This window comes from Bison bison, unplaced genomic scaffold (assembly GCF_000754665.1).
Source record: "Bison bison bison isolate TAMUID 2011002044 unplaced genomic scaffold, Bison_UMD1.0 scf7180017864032, whole genome shotgun sequence".
NCBI lineage: Eukaryota > Metazoa > Chordata > Mammalia > Artiodactyla > Bovidae > Bison > Bison bison.
Genome location: NW_011494604.1, coordinates 2,383,640 through 2,397,813, shown reverse-complemented (window position 1 = coordinate 2,397,813; position 14,174 = coordinate 2,383,640). Strand labels below are relative to the sequence as shown.

General features: G+C 44.2%; 1 protein-coding gene across 5 annotated transcripts in view; it reads right to left on the bottom strand.

The window, feature by feature from the left end:
* Positions 1–14,174, bottom strand: part of KALRN (kalirin, RhoGEF kinase) — a 626,732-nt gene that overhangs the window by 383,389 nt on the left and 229,169 nt on the right. For all 5 annotated transcript variants that reach the window (XM_010834276.1, XM_010834277.1, XM_010834274.1 and 2 more), the window contains exons 7-9: positions 7,131–7,322; positions 3,434–3,565; positions 96–326 (exon numbers count right to left, since the gene is read on the bottom strand). In XM_010834276.1, the coding sequence (XP_010832578.1) occupies positions 96–326; positions 3,434–3,565; positions 7,131–7,322 (555 nt within the window). The remainder of the gene's footprint in view (positions 1–95; positions 327–3,433; positions 3,566–7,130; positions 7,323–14,174) is intronic.

Genomic DNA, 14,174 nt, shown 5'->3' with positions numbered 1-14,174 from the left:
AAATCAGGCATCCCCAGGCCTGGTCACCTCAGTGAGGGACTCAGGCATGCCTGCCTGGTCTGTGACAGATGCCGGGCGGGGGAGCAGTGTGGTACCTGCTGGACGTCCTGCTGGAAGACGCAGAGCTGCAGGCGCTGGTGGAGCCGCACCTTGCGGTGCTGCCAGATGCTCTCGAGCCGCCGCTGGTGGTGCAGCACTTCGTGCACCACGTCCAGCACCTGGTGCACCGCCTTGGAGTAGTTGGCTGTGGCTGTGAGGGACTCGGAGTTCCCGGGACTCAGGGGCCGCTGCAGCACATCCAGCAGTGCTTTGCCGTCCTGGCTGACCTGTAAGATGAGAAAGGTCAAGTTGAAGGAGAAGGGGGAGGTGGGGTGAGGCACAGAGAGGCAAGGCAAGCTGCCAGGGCCCCTGGTTGGAACAGAGATTCCCACCCAGATTCATGACAGCCGAGGAGTGTGCCACCAGAGCTGACCCAGTGTTCGGCCTGCAGCCTGGGGAGGTGCTGGTGCTGCAGCCATGGTCTTCAAGACCCTGAATCAGTGTCTCTCTTCGAATTTCAGCTTTTTCAGGGCAAGTACTCTGCCTTGTTTATCTTTCTCCATGCCTAGAACAGTGCCTGACACTCGGTACTTGATAAATATCTTGACTGACTCTCTAACTAGGTTAGGCAACAGAACTCCACTTTGGGGAAAAAAACCTGAATATAAGCTGTCACCATAAACCCCTCTGCCTCTTCCTTCCTCACCTTCCTTTGCCTAGCTCTGAACTTCTAGGTGTGTGACTAGAGGCAAGTTACTTAACCTCTTTGGGCCTCAGCTTCCTTGTGTGTGAGGTAGGGATAGTAATGGCACATACCTCAAAGAGTTGTGGTAAGGATTAAATGAACTAACACAAGCAGAGTACTTAGTTAGAACAGAACCCAGTGTGTAGTACTGGCTACCGAATTCTGTCTTTATCATCATCATCATCATTTCTCTGTCTTGCCTTCTTTATTTCCTTGTCATTTTCTTTCTTTTATATTTATCCTTCTTTCACTCTCCTTTTATTCAACCGCCCTTTTTTTTTATCCTGAAAACATGCAGAATAAGTGAGTGACCCTTAGATTGTAGACACAACATCCATGCTCCTGGGTTCCCCAAAACTCACCCTCAGTGCTAAAACCAGTGGGGGTGACATTCCCTGTCAATCCTCACCAGATTCCTGGCAATATTTCTAGAAAGTGGCATCATCTGATTGACACTTGTGGCTCTCCAGTGCTTGGCAGAGTATCCAAGGAGCATGTGTCTTTCTAATTTAAAACAGTGATGACTAGGAATTTTAAGACCCCAAATTAATCTGGTTAACAATGAAGTCAAAGTTAACAAAGAGTTAAGACGGTCTTTTCCTTCCAAAAACGTGGCAGAGGAGATGTGCTCCCACTTCTGGCCTTATGATGATGAATAGGGAGCTATTTGCTGGGCTTGCAGCTTCCCCTCCCCTACCTGCACATCTTGATAATAGCTTGGCTGGGGGTTCAGAAATACAGAGCCTGCAGTTACTCCCCTGTTGGTGGAGCCACAGAAGTGCATGGGGGACTGTGGCATGATTAAGAAAAGAGAACACATGATTAAGGTGGAGAACGCAGCTGAGACAGGAGAGAGAGCCTGGCTGGAGGAAAATGACCAATTTTGATGACCAACTCCATCCACCCCATTCTACTGTGCTGCCTCCTACGATGTATTGCCAGGAGAGGGAGAGGGGAAGTACCTCATCAATAATAGAGACATGAGTAAGATACACATTCTGTGGCCATACCTGGGAGAGCTCTCTTCAGGGAATTCTGAGCAATGCTGCCTTTGGGCACTGTGCTCTGTCCAGGGCTGGGTGGTTCCAGTTGGAGGGCCAAGTCCTAAAACTCAAGTCAACCCAAGTCCCAGCCCTCAGCCTCAGCCCACATGTGCAGGACGCAGGGGCAGTCCACTGCCCTCTAAAGTGGGCTTGAAGGGAGTGTCTCCATCCCACAGTGCTAGGGCCTGAGAATTAACTGAGAGAAACGCCGTGTCTCTCTACATATATTATAATCACACTCCATGAGTGTGTGAGTATAATATTCCTCTCATTTATATGCTCTATTTTTATATTTTATAAAGAGTAAATTTAGAGATTCTTGACCCACGGGCAGAGGCACAGTTCTGTCCTGAGAGAAAGCCTTTAGCTGTGAGCATTGGAGCTGGTGAGATCAAATTTGGCTCACTAGTTCTCCTCTCTCTGCCTCTTAAAATGATGAAACCTGTTACCTTTTCAGTACTTATTACTGTCAGGCACTGGGCCAAGTGGATTATACAAATTACCTTTACAACTCTTAAAACTACAGGCATTTGTTATTACTTTCATTTCGCAGAGGAAGAAAATGAGGCTTTGGGTGGTTAAGTAACTTGTTTGAGGTCACACGGGTAAGAGAAGGAACCAGGATTCAAATTTCCATGTTGACTGTGGCAAAAACTCTTATTTTCACTCAGTTGAAATTAGTTAGTTCTTTGACTTCAACAAGCACCAAACTTACTTGGGTTGATATTTATTGAAATGGAGGTTCCAGGTTCTACTTCTTGACAGTCTGATTCAGCCTGGCATGGAACCCAGGAATCTACACCTTTAACAAGCACCTCAGGTGAGTCTGAGGCAGCTGGTCCAGGGACACACTTTGCGAAACAGTGCCTTAGCTGACCTTTCCCCCAGGAAAATCCATGGGCCAGATGTGAAGACTCTTCCCTCTTCTCATCCAGCTTTCCTGATCAGCCCATCTCTTCACATCCCTCAGCCGCTCCCTCAGAGTTCACATCACTTAACAAACTTATTGGCTGGGTGTATTCACACACATGCACCTATATACTTCTTTTCTTTTACTTTAAAAGGAAATGTTTCCCTCTTAACTTGTACCATGTTCCCAGTCTTTGATTTTCTAGCATAAGAGCTGTTTAGTTGGACTTTCACTTCCGCAGCAGCTTCTCACTCCTACAAACACTTATCTCCACCCCATGGTGAGTTGTCCTCTGGACCTGCCAGTGAGGAAATTAGTACTTTTTTTGATGAGCTGCTTCATAAAAGTGGTGACAAGGCTAGTGTGTACATGCCTGTTCACCATCCAGAAAGCTCCAGAGGAGCACAGTCTTGCTTTCTTACAGTCCTTCCTCTGACAGTCCAGTCTTCACGCACAGGGTGAGGTGCACACACACATGTATACCAATGTGGTACCTGCTGATGGCTGCATTTTTCTGCTTCCTGGGCGGAGACCATCATTCACAGATCAAAGATCTTAAAGATGTCTCCGGAAGGAGAAAAATGGCCTCATTTCTTCTTAGTCCAACCCAAGCTATTTCACAACTCACAGGCTGGCGCTCTTGCCACCCACGCCCATACATAGCCAGGACCCGTGGGTGTCCTGCTTGGTTCTCACCTCTGTGTAGGCCTGGGTCACCTGCTCATACAAAGACTGGTGGTGGTGGATCGCCAGCTCCAGGTCTTGCATCTCAGAGGGCAGGCCACCTTCACTGCACATCTTGCACCAGGCATCCACTCCTGACAAGAACTGGAAGGAGATGCCAGCTAGGTCAGTGTGGGAGCACTGGGGGCGGGCAGTGACAGGCACAGACAGATACCTTTAAGAAGCATCAGGACCTCTGGAAGCTTTCAGAGACCACTGCAGAAGGTGGAGTTTTTTCTTTAATTCTATAAACACCAACCTCAGGAAACAAGTCAGACCCAAATACCTATTTAGAAAGTGTAGTTTACACAAAGAAAGATGACTACTATGAAACTGCTGGGGATGGAAGTTGTCTTCATGTTCAGTGGGCTATATCCACTATAAAATACACGTGTGAAAACAGCTCACTAAATTATATGTGTACATGAGAGATGCTTATCCTGTGCATGCTCACACATGAGAGGCAACATATAACAAAATGGGATATTTACACATACGTGCTTTGCAATGTGGATATCTAGCTGTGAAGAGGAGCAAAGAACGCCTCATAAAGGCCCATCCAGCACCCCAGGGAACTTGGAGAGACCATTCCTACAGGGGATGGAGATTAACACTCAATAAGATTCCTGCTGTTGGGTCAGAACCCCAAGGGGCTGGCAGGGGGAGGGGAGATTAAGGACAGACTGCACTGTGTCTAGAGTGACTCCTGGGATGTGATATATAGATATAGATCTTGATAGAAATCAAATTATTTAAAAATTAAAATTAACAACTGTGGAAGACTATGGGTCTCCATGCACAAAGGGTAAGCTAACTGAAATCACTCAGATTTATTGGGTGGAAAATACACCTCTAAAATGCAGATAATTCTTCACCCAGTAGTCTGGAATGGTTCTGTCTATGATTCTTCTTGCCTGACTGCACAGCTCCATTTAAATTAATTGCCTAAATACCTTTTTATCTCATTGCCTAGAACAGCCCATCTGAGGACAATAAAGAGCTGCCTAAATAAATGCATTGAAAAAATAGCCTTGAATCCATTGTTTGGTGTGTGCGTGTGTGTGTATGTTTTCCAGCTAAAAATAAGCATGGTTTATGAGTTTCCCTGAAGGACTGGCAATCTTGAGAAATTGCATTAAAAAAAAATGGATACAAATAAAATTTCTTCTCATTCGAAGTAATCCAAGTCAGGAAACAGCAAATAAAAGTTGATTCCTCCAGTTACTCTCAATTCTGGTATGTGCTTCTACAACTGCTTGAGTCCTCCTCTTGGTATTATGTCAGCTTTCAGTCCTTAGCCAGTTGGCTGTGGCGGTTGATTTTTCATTCTGTATGTTTATATTGCATTAAGCCACCTCCTAACAATTCTGGAAGAGTGCTGGGTATGACCCAGTATCAATCTGCACGTGTTTTCTAATACCTCAGAAGCTGCTTTGCTCCATCAACAACCATTTTACCAAGGAACCTGAAAGTAACTTGACGGTTATATGTCAATCATGGGGGTGGGACTGCTTCAAGGCCTTTGGGATTTCTTGGTAATACTCTAACCAGAATCCTATATCAGACCCCACACAATGGTCATCTCAAGGACAGAAAGAGAGGCAGAGAGGGAGGCATTGAATCTCCATTGCCAATCTGGAGAAATCTTGAACAACATTTGAAGTAATAGGGTTGAAGAGAGAATAGGAGATTAGTTGTGAGTATTTGCTACTACCACCATTATCATAAAAAATAATAATAAAACGTTAGATTCCTCTCAATGTGTAGGGCTGCTCTTAACTTATAACACAGAATTTCAGTTTCTGGGAAAGGCTCAGATAGAATCAGACACAGGGTAGAGGAAATACAAATATACCAGGCTAGTATGTTGAACATATACCCAGAGTAGTAATGTTTACCATTTAATAAACACACTAAGCACCTAATGTTCCATTTCTAATTCTTATAACAGTGCTGTGAGATTTATGATCATCCCCACATTACAGATGAGCAAACAAGCTCAGAATGTTGAGGTGACTTGCCTAAGAGTTAATGATCAGAACCTACATATGTCTGGCATCAAAACCCAGACTCTTTCAATTATTCCACGCTGACTTCCATGTTAGGTGGGTAACAGAGGAAGAGATTTAAGGAATGACCTTGTGTCTGACTCTATATTACCTATGAGCTAACCAAATGTCACACAAAGAAAGAAATTTAGAGGATAAGACCATGGCTTTAATGTTAGACACACTTGATCCCAGATACCTATGGACTGATTTTCACAATGGTGTATGAATAAACTTTTAATAACCAGCATATATATGTGTGTGTGTACACACATGGTATGTTATAAATTTTACTGCTATAAAAGATGTGTAGCACATACATAATTTACAAAGAAACTGTAAATTTAGAAGCATATAGAATGGTTATGATAAATTCCATGTAACAAATTAATTCTCACAGATGCTTCTATTTGTAAATGAAAAACTTATATAGTTACAACACAAAAGCTGGTTGGTATTTTAACTTTCGTTAAGGTATAAGACAAAAGTGAAAAACACCTGGAGACTTATGTCAGAATGTTACTCATTCATCAGTGATTTTAAGTGGCTTTTTTGCCTGAATGAAATTATATTTTTGAATATCAGAAGAATATTTCCTTAATTTTGTGTTCTATTCACAGTGTAACAGCTCTACACAGGGCACATTTTTATACTAAATCTAAATTTTAAAATATTTTTTCTTTCATTTTTTTTTAAAGATTCTATACAATCAATAAAACAACAAATTAAGCACTGGTTTGTAACACTTGATGATTTCCATGGTGTAAAACATCTATCTTGGTCTATTTCAGGCTACCAGTGTGACATCACCAACTGTGGAGCTGGGAGGAGGTGATCAGCAGCACACAATTGTATACTTTTTCCACCATAGACATAAATATTAGAAATAATCTCAAGAACATAGAAAATAATAAGACCTATTGAAATAATTGAAAATGATGAATTTTGAGTACTAATTACCTTTGTTTTTAATATGATATATTTAAACTTATACAGTTTGAAGTAATGGCTATGTTTAACAACCAGTTCATTTTTTAAACTTGTGAAAATTTAGCTGTTGGCTCTTCCTAAGCTGGTTAGAGTCAGCTCCTACACTGGATCTTAGGCAGGTCACTTAATCTCTCTGAGCTTCCCTGCTCCTCTCCATAAAATGGGTTAATAATGTCACTGGCCAATGCCAGTAAGAAAATGGCAACAAATAATCATTATTTCTGTCCACTGTATTATTATTAGCCACAGCAAATGCTTCATGTAAAATTAGTTTTTCCCTGATAAAACTCAATGATCAGTTTAGTTTCACTCCTTGGTCTATGTTCATGGAATGCAAACTAAGCAGTCAACACACACACACCAATAAACTAGTAAGCAGAATGTAGACAGGGTCTGGGTTCCTTCCTGTTTGAATGTAAGCAAAGCCACTAAGAGTTATCAATGTCTCTCTGTGTACACAGGGGCCACGACCGTGGTAGAACATGGGTTTTGTCACAACTACCCAACAAGGTCTTCAGTGTTTCAAAAAGAGAGGAGGGGCCTCTCTACACCTCAGGGTATGTCCCTCCCAACCTGCCCTGTCTCTGCTCCTCCCCACCACCAGCAGCTGCAGCAGTTCCCCTTGGCCTCACCTGCTCAGCCTTCTGATGGAACACAGCAGACATGGCGAGGATGGTGCTGCGTTCATCCAGGGCAGCTGCGAAACTCTTCCACTCCTGGTCTAGCTGCGTGGAGATCTGCTTGATTTGCTGTGAAGCATAGTGGCCAGCCTCTGAGAGGCGGGAAGCCACAGACATGATGCGGTTGATGTTGACATAGGCATTCTGGGAAGCAACGGAGAGTGGTGCTTAGTGGGGCAGGCTGAAAGGGCACCCACAGAGCACTCTGGGGTGGGGAAGTACATAGTGAAGGAGGCCACCCAAACTGAAAAGTTTGAGAGAGGCTCTATCAGCCATATTAGCATATCCATTTTAGACCCAAAGGAGGCCTTTGTTTACATATTAAAATTTCAGCAGATGGCAGGTACAGAAACTGAGCTTTTCCATTCTGGGGACCAACACAGTTTCTGTGGTTCAGACACTAAAGAATCTGCCTGTAAGGCAGGAGACCAAGCTTTGATCCCTGGGTTGGGAAGATCCTCTGAGAAGGGAACGGCTACCTACTCCAGTATTCTTGCCTGGAGAATCCCATGGACAGAGGAGCCTGGCAGGCTACAGTCCATAGGGTTGCAAAGTGTTGGACATGACTGAAGGGACTCAAAGCGGCACATGGCGCATTAATACCCATGAATACAGTCACTTTACGTGGACGACCTTAATAATCCTCACAATCACCTTATGAGGTCATGCATGGGGACAACATGGTACTTCCAAGAGTTTCTTGCTAGAAGCAATGGCTCAGACCAAGGCAAAAGCAAGAGGAGGAAAAGGCACCCCTCTCAACTCAGGAAAGGGCTGTACCCAGGGCATTACTACAGTAGGGCAGCAATGCACAGAGAGCAAAGTACACAGGTCACAGGATAGCCACACATCTTCCTACCACCAAGTGAAGACTTTACTGTCCCCCGTTCCTACCCCCACCAAGGAAGCAGGTGAATAAATAAAGATAGCATGTGCTGTGCTTAGTTGCTCAGTCATGTCTGACTCTTTGCAACCCCATGGACTGTACCCTGCCAAGCTCCTCTGTCCATGGGGATTCTCCAGGCAAGAATACCGGAGTAGGTTGTCATGCCCTCCTCCAGGAAAGACAGCATATGAAGCCACAATATCCACACTAAAAATAAGACCCGTGGAGCCCTTTCTTATCCCTATGTGATTTAGGAACATTTCCCCACCTGACCTCAAAAAGGCACCTGTGAGGTTCTCCTGGCCCTGCTGACTCCGCTCACCCTGTGTTTTGTTTACATCCATTCTCGTCTTTGATTGCCAATTAAAAATTCATGACCATGTGTGTCATTCCTTACTAGGCTGGCAGAAAGCTCTCCAGGAAGAAACAAGACAATAGAAAACCCACAGAAACAAAGACAGTAGTGAGCATGGTTATTTTTAACTGCTATCTCCTATTAATTGTCTGAGGTGTCAAAACAATCAAGCAATATTGTGGCACCTGCAAGGAGCTTTTCTGACTCACACAATGTCTGTCTGAAGAAGGACTAGGGTGGCAGGTTGCTTGCACACCTTTGTTCTTTGTTACAAATCTTCTCATATGATAATAAATATTCTTTAGCAACGGCATTTTCTCTTGGCTCTATTAGCTCAGTGGTAGTTCATTAATAGTGGGTAAGTTTAATGAAGGTTCTTTATTTTCTTTTCCCTCTTCCTTCATGGTCCCCACTCATCTTCATTGTCTCTGACCTCAAGCATTCTGTCCCAAATCTGAGACAGGTTTATAAAGTGGTTCTTCATTTAAAAGGTCTCTGTGAAGGTTTAAAGGGTTAAGTGAAGCACTTAAGCACAAATCCATCCTGATGTCTATGCGTGATTTCTTCCTTTAGACTGGCCTGAGACCTTTCTGATGTAGCATGTTTCCTTAATAGAACTAGAATATTATTAACTATTATTATTTGAAATAACTATCCTTCAAAGATTTAGGAATCATTATCGGTCCTGTTTTCTGAGTTAGGACATAGATTCTTCTTAAAATTAAACTCTATTTATAGAACTGACAAGAAAGACCAACTCTGAATTAGATGGAAAGAAATGGGGAAGATGGGCATACACTCAGTTTAATAGTTCTGTCTTCTAAGGGACTAACATCTGGATTTCCCCCAAATTTCCTGCTAGGGTTTCACCCAAAGCAGACTTTGGGTGAAACAAGGATTTGGGGCAGATTGTTTATACAGGTATGATTCCAGGAAGCACAATGAGGGAGTGGGCAAGTCAGAGGGAAGGGAGGCAAATGAAGATAGTATGTGCTCATTAATGGGTTACTGCTGTGAGCACCTGGGGGGGTCCTCCTTCCTGAAAACTTTAAGAGACTGTATAGAACATACTTCCAAACATCGCAAGGGGAGATGAGGGATCTGGAGTATTAATGCACCAAGTACCATCACTCATGGTTGAAGTTCCTCCTGGAGTTACTCCCTGGCATTTCCAGCCTGGCCTATACACAAGCCTAGTACACTCCCCAGGCCAGAGAGTGACCATGGGCAGAGAAACGTGGGAAGCTGTAATTGTATATGGGAACCAGATGTCCCTTGCGGCAGACTGAGGGGTATGAGTGGGACATTGACAGAGTCTAATAAAGCTCTCCTTCCAAACTAGGTTCAAGTCCTGCAAACCCTCCCCACCCTCATACATTTATCCAGACCTATCTAGTTTTGCTGGGTTTTCCTGTCCTGGGAAAGACCTCCACATCCTCTGGCCAGATGGGAAGCAAGAACAGCAATAAAGAGCAGAGCATGGCCAGTCCCCAGGCTCTCTTGTGTGTACAGCATGAATGCCTGGCCCTTTGTCATCAATGCCTGTTTTATGTTCTCTCCCCATAGGGACAGGGAGACATGTTCCTGCTCACTTTCAGGAAGAACTTTCTAACTATTAGAGATGTCGAATTGTGACTACCACTGGAGGCTGTTAACACTTTGTCACTCATTCAAATGTTTATGGAGAGTGGGCCAGGCTCTGTGCTGGGGGCTGTGGGACATCAAAGAGGAATGAGACAGGATTTCTGTCCTCAGGGGCTCACAGCTGAGACTTAAGAAAAGTCCTCAAATAACTGTAATTTAAAGCAAAATGAAGTAAGTGTTGCGACAGAGGTAGCAGCAACTCACAGTGGGGATGCAGAGAGAAAGAATCTGAACCACCAGCCAGGATGTTAGGAAGGGGCTTCCTGCACAGAAGGGGGTGGTGAAGCTGGCGGTCCTCCAAGGCCCCCTTCAACCCTTAAGCCTGTGATCATAAATGAAAGCTAAAGACAAACAGAAAAGACCATAGCTTACATTTCACATTCTAGAGACTAGCACAGTAAATGCCTTTTTGTTTCCTTATCAGTGGGCAGGGAAATGTCTTACTTAAGCTAACAAATGATTATGCTTCACACAAGTAGAGGCAGTATTCCTCACAATAGAAGGATAAATATAATGTTGACTCATGAATTTGCTCATTGTTCTTCTCCATAGCCCCTGTGCAGAATAGCAAAACACTGCAGGCAAATCACGTGGCCCAAGCTCATCATCTTCATCTCCCTGGAGCCTAGAACCCGAGACATGTAGGCAGATGGATTCTAAACTGGAGTCACAAACCAAATAACCAGAGATGAATGGAGGAGGTCTCCCATCACTTAAAAGGACAAAGTAAGGTTAAGAATCCAAATATATAGGGTGCTTAATCGTTAGGCCAGAGAAGGCAATGGCACCCCACTCCAGTACTCTTGCCTGGAAAATCCCATGGACAGAGGAGCCTGGTAGGCTGCAGTCCATCGGGTCACTAGAGTCGGACATGACTGAGTGACTTCACTTTCACTTTTCACTTTCATGCATTGGAGAAGGAAATGGCAACCCACTCCAGTGTTCTTGCCTGGAGAATCCCAGGGACGGGGGAGCCTGGTGGGCTGCTGTCTGTTGGGTCGCACAGAGTCGGACACGACTGAAGCGACTTAGCAGCAGCAGCAGCAGCAGCAGCAGTCGTTAGGCACAAATGTCATGGCCTTTGGTCAACCCCTCTGTGTAGTTTTTCTGTGTTACTGTTTATGCCTCTGTTAAAGAACATCTGGGACTCACATTTGTCTTGGGAATATGGCTGGCAAGAATGGGTATTTTGAATCTTTATGGCCTTTCCATTTCCTACCAGCTGCCTCCTCCACTCTCTCTGCATGACTCTGCTGTTCTTCCCTGTCAGCCTTCAATGCCCATTCAGCTGTAGAGTTGACCAGCAGTCAAAGACATCAAAGTTGTTAGACCAGGAGCCAGGAGTTAGATGTGAGTTCTGGTCTAGCCCTGGCACTCACTTAAGATGTCATGTGCCTCCTCTGTGCCCCAGCTTCCTCATCTGTACTATCAACTGAAGATCTGACATTCCATTTCTGAGTAAGCAGTGTTGGTGCTATATAACCAGGCCTCGAGGTATTCCCTGATTCAAGGAGAGTGTCCAGATTGAAAGTAGAGAGAACCTAGGAGGTCACAGTCTTCTTCTGTCTCATCTCAGTGCCTGGGGGAATACCTGCTAAATCTAGACTCTTTTCTATGGAGGCGGTGAGGCATACATTGAAGCAACAAGAGTAACTCAAAGCTGTCAAGTATCCATGCGCAATGGGGCGGTTTTAAACAGAAGAGTAATACCTGGTTTATGCTTTCAACAAACTGCTCTGTTTGCTAAAAGGCTAGCAAGAGGATGCCTGCCTGGAGTGAGACCAAGAAGAGCAGTACAGCTCAGCCTAGGCTGTCTGCATGCCTCAGCCCCTCAGCCCAGCTCTGCTCTCTGCTCCGTCGCGTGAGATCCACGCCTGGAGCTGGGTGACCAAAGACCAGCCTCTTCACCCAAGCTGAGCTACCAAGACTAACCATCTTCTCTGACCAGAAATTTAACAATAGGACTAACAATTCTGGCTTAGTGAGTATCCTATTAAACCCTTATCTCAACACTGCCTTATCAATTTACCCCAGCCCCCAAGTGCTGCTATTATTATTATCATTATCAAAATATCACACTGTCCAAGGTTTAAGCACGATCTACCCTGCAGAATGCAACCCACCAGCAGCCTGGTCTGCTGCACCAGTCACCCCCTGCCGTCTCCCCTCAGAGCCATTCCTCTGATCGTTTTGGTCACAAACAGAAAAAAATAACTAAATTCAGCAAAATCATGCTAACTTGAAATCCTCTCTCTATATTTACACCTTGCCCCCACTTTTGTTGCCTATAAAATTCTGTTTTCTCATTTCATTCCTGTAGTCAGTAACTGAAGATCAGAGGATGGACGACTGGACTCTTCTCCTGAGGTCTTGTCTCCTCCTGTGATTAACTTAAATCGATGAAACAGAGTCATTCTGCTGAAATTTCTATGTGGCAGAATCTTGATGAAAGTTTTCAGCCCTGCCAAAGGCTCTCACTTTGAACCTGGCCCCTGGCTCCTCTGACTGGCTACAAAACATGCAAAGTTGCTTGCAAGATAATGATAACTTTCCACATAAAAACCCAGCTAAATTTTCTCTTTAAATGTAGTCTCTTATGTGGTATACTCTGAAAGAAATCCTGGTTCTTTTAGAAATAGTCATTTGATGCAAGCTATCATTTTGGTAACCCTGGGGTCTGTGTCAGGGGCTGATTTTAAGAACAGATTGTTTCTGAATTCACATATTATTTGAATCCCATTCATTTCACTCCTAAAATCAGGAGTAAATTTTATATTCCTGTGGTCATAGGTCCCCACCCTGAATCATAAACTCCCTGCTGTGGGCTATATGAGATAACATAAAGCATCCAGTCAGTCTGTGCCTGGCATATAACTGATAACTCAAAGAATATCGTATCTTTTCCCACATCCAAGTGCAGCAGTTTGGGGTTAACTCTCCTCTCCAAATTAAGTGCAACCCAAATCAAAGTATTAGTAAAAAGTAAGACAGAAGAAAAATCTATCAATGACTCCAACTAGAGACAAATATTCCAATAAGAAGCCAGAGTCCCACTGTACTTCATAGAGAGTTTGCCACAAAGTCCCCTGCTATTCCTGAGAAAGAGCCCCTTGCACAAGAGCCTGCGAGGGTAAACTTCCCTCGCTGTCTGTCAGGCCACTGCCCTGAAAACCACACTTTCAGTGTTAGCAGAAGCCCTTCCCCTAGGATTCAAGGGTCTGTGGCCCTGAATTATTCATAAGCCTTTCTTTGATTCAGAAAGATTGGAGAAATCAGAGTTGGCTAGTGACTGATTCTGTGAGCCATGCCCTTTCAACCTTAAGCTGGAAAAACAGAGGTTCTTGTCTTTGGGATAGCCTTCTTAAGGTGTCTCCACTACCTTGATGTGTGTGAGCCACATCCAGAGCGCCCAGAAGTGGGAATGTCCCATGTTCATACAAGGGGATAGATCCATCTCCTTATCAATGAGCATATTGCGAAAGGTGGCCAAAGCCTCTTCCCCAGCCCAGCCAAGGGAGCCTGTCACTTTGTTGTCCAGGGGCACATTTCTCATCATCACCTCCAGAATGGCAGAGGGGATTTACTGAACTGTCTCATCTCTGCAAGGAATAGTCCTGGGCACAAGGTTTTCAATTCCATTCTGCTCAATGGGACTGCAGCTTTTAAACTATCATAGTGAAAATGGAAGTCGTGAACCGACAGGTCATCACAGAAGGTAAGGCCAACTACCACAGAGGGGCCACTTTCCTGAAAGGGGCTCAGTCCTCTAGACAAGCCCTGCAGATCTTGTCTCTCCGAATCCAAAAGTCCAAGGAGGGAGGCCAGGCAAACAATCAGTCAAGAGCCAGGGTACTGGGCAAAATCATTCAGGTCAAATGCAAACTGAATGCTAAATCAGAATGTGAAATACAAAATATATAAACCTCAGCTGATAAAAATATTATGCAAACCAAAGAAGCACACCCAAAGGTTACTGAATGCTATTTTGTACTAGATATGCATGGTGGGTGGGGAGAAACTTTTCTTTAGGGTCTTTTTCTGATCTTATTTCTCCTGTGTATAGAGAAGTTTTTTTTTTTAAGTAATTTTGAGTGTATATATATATATATAT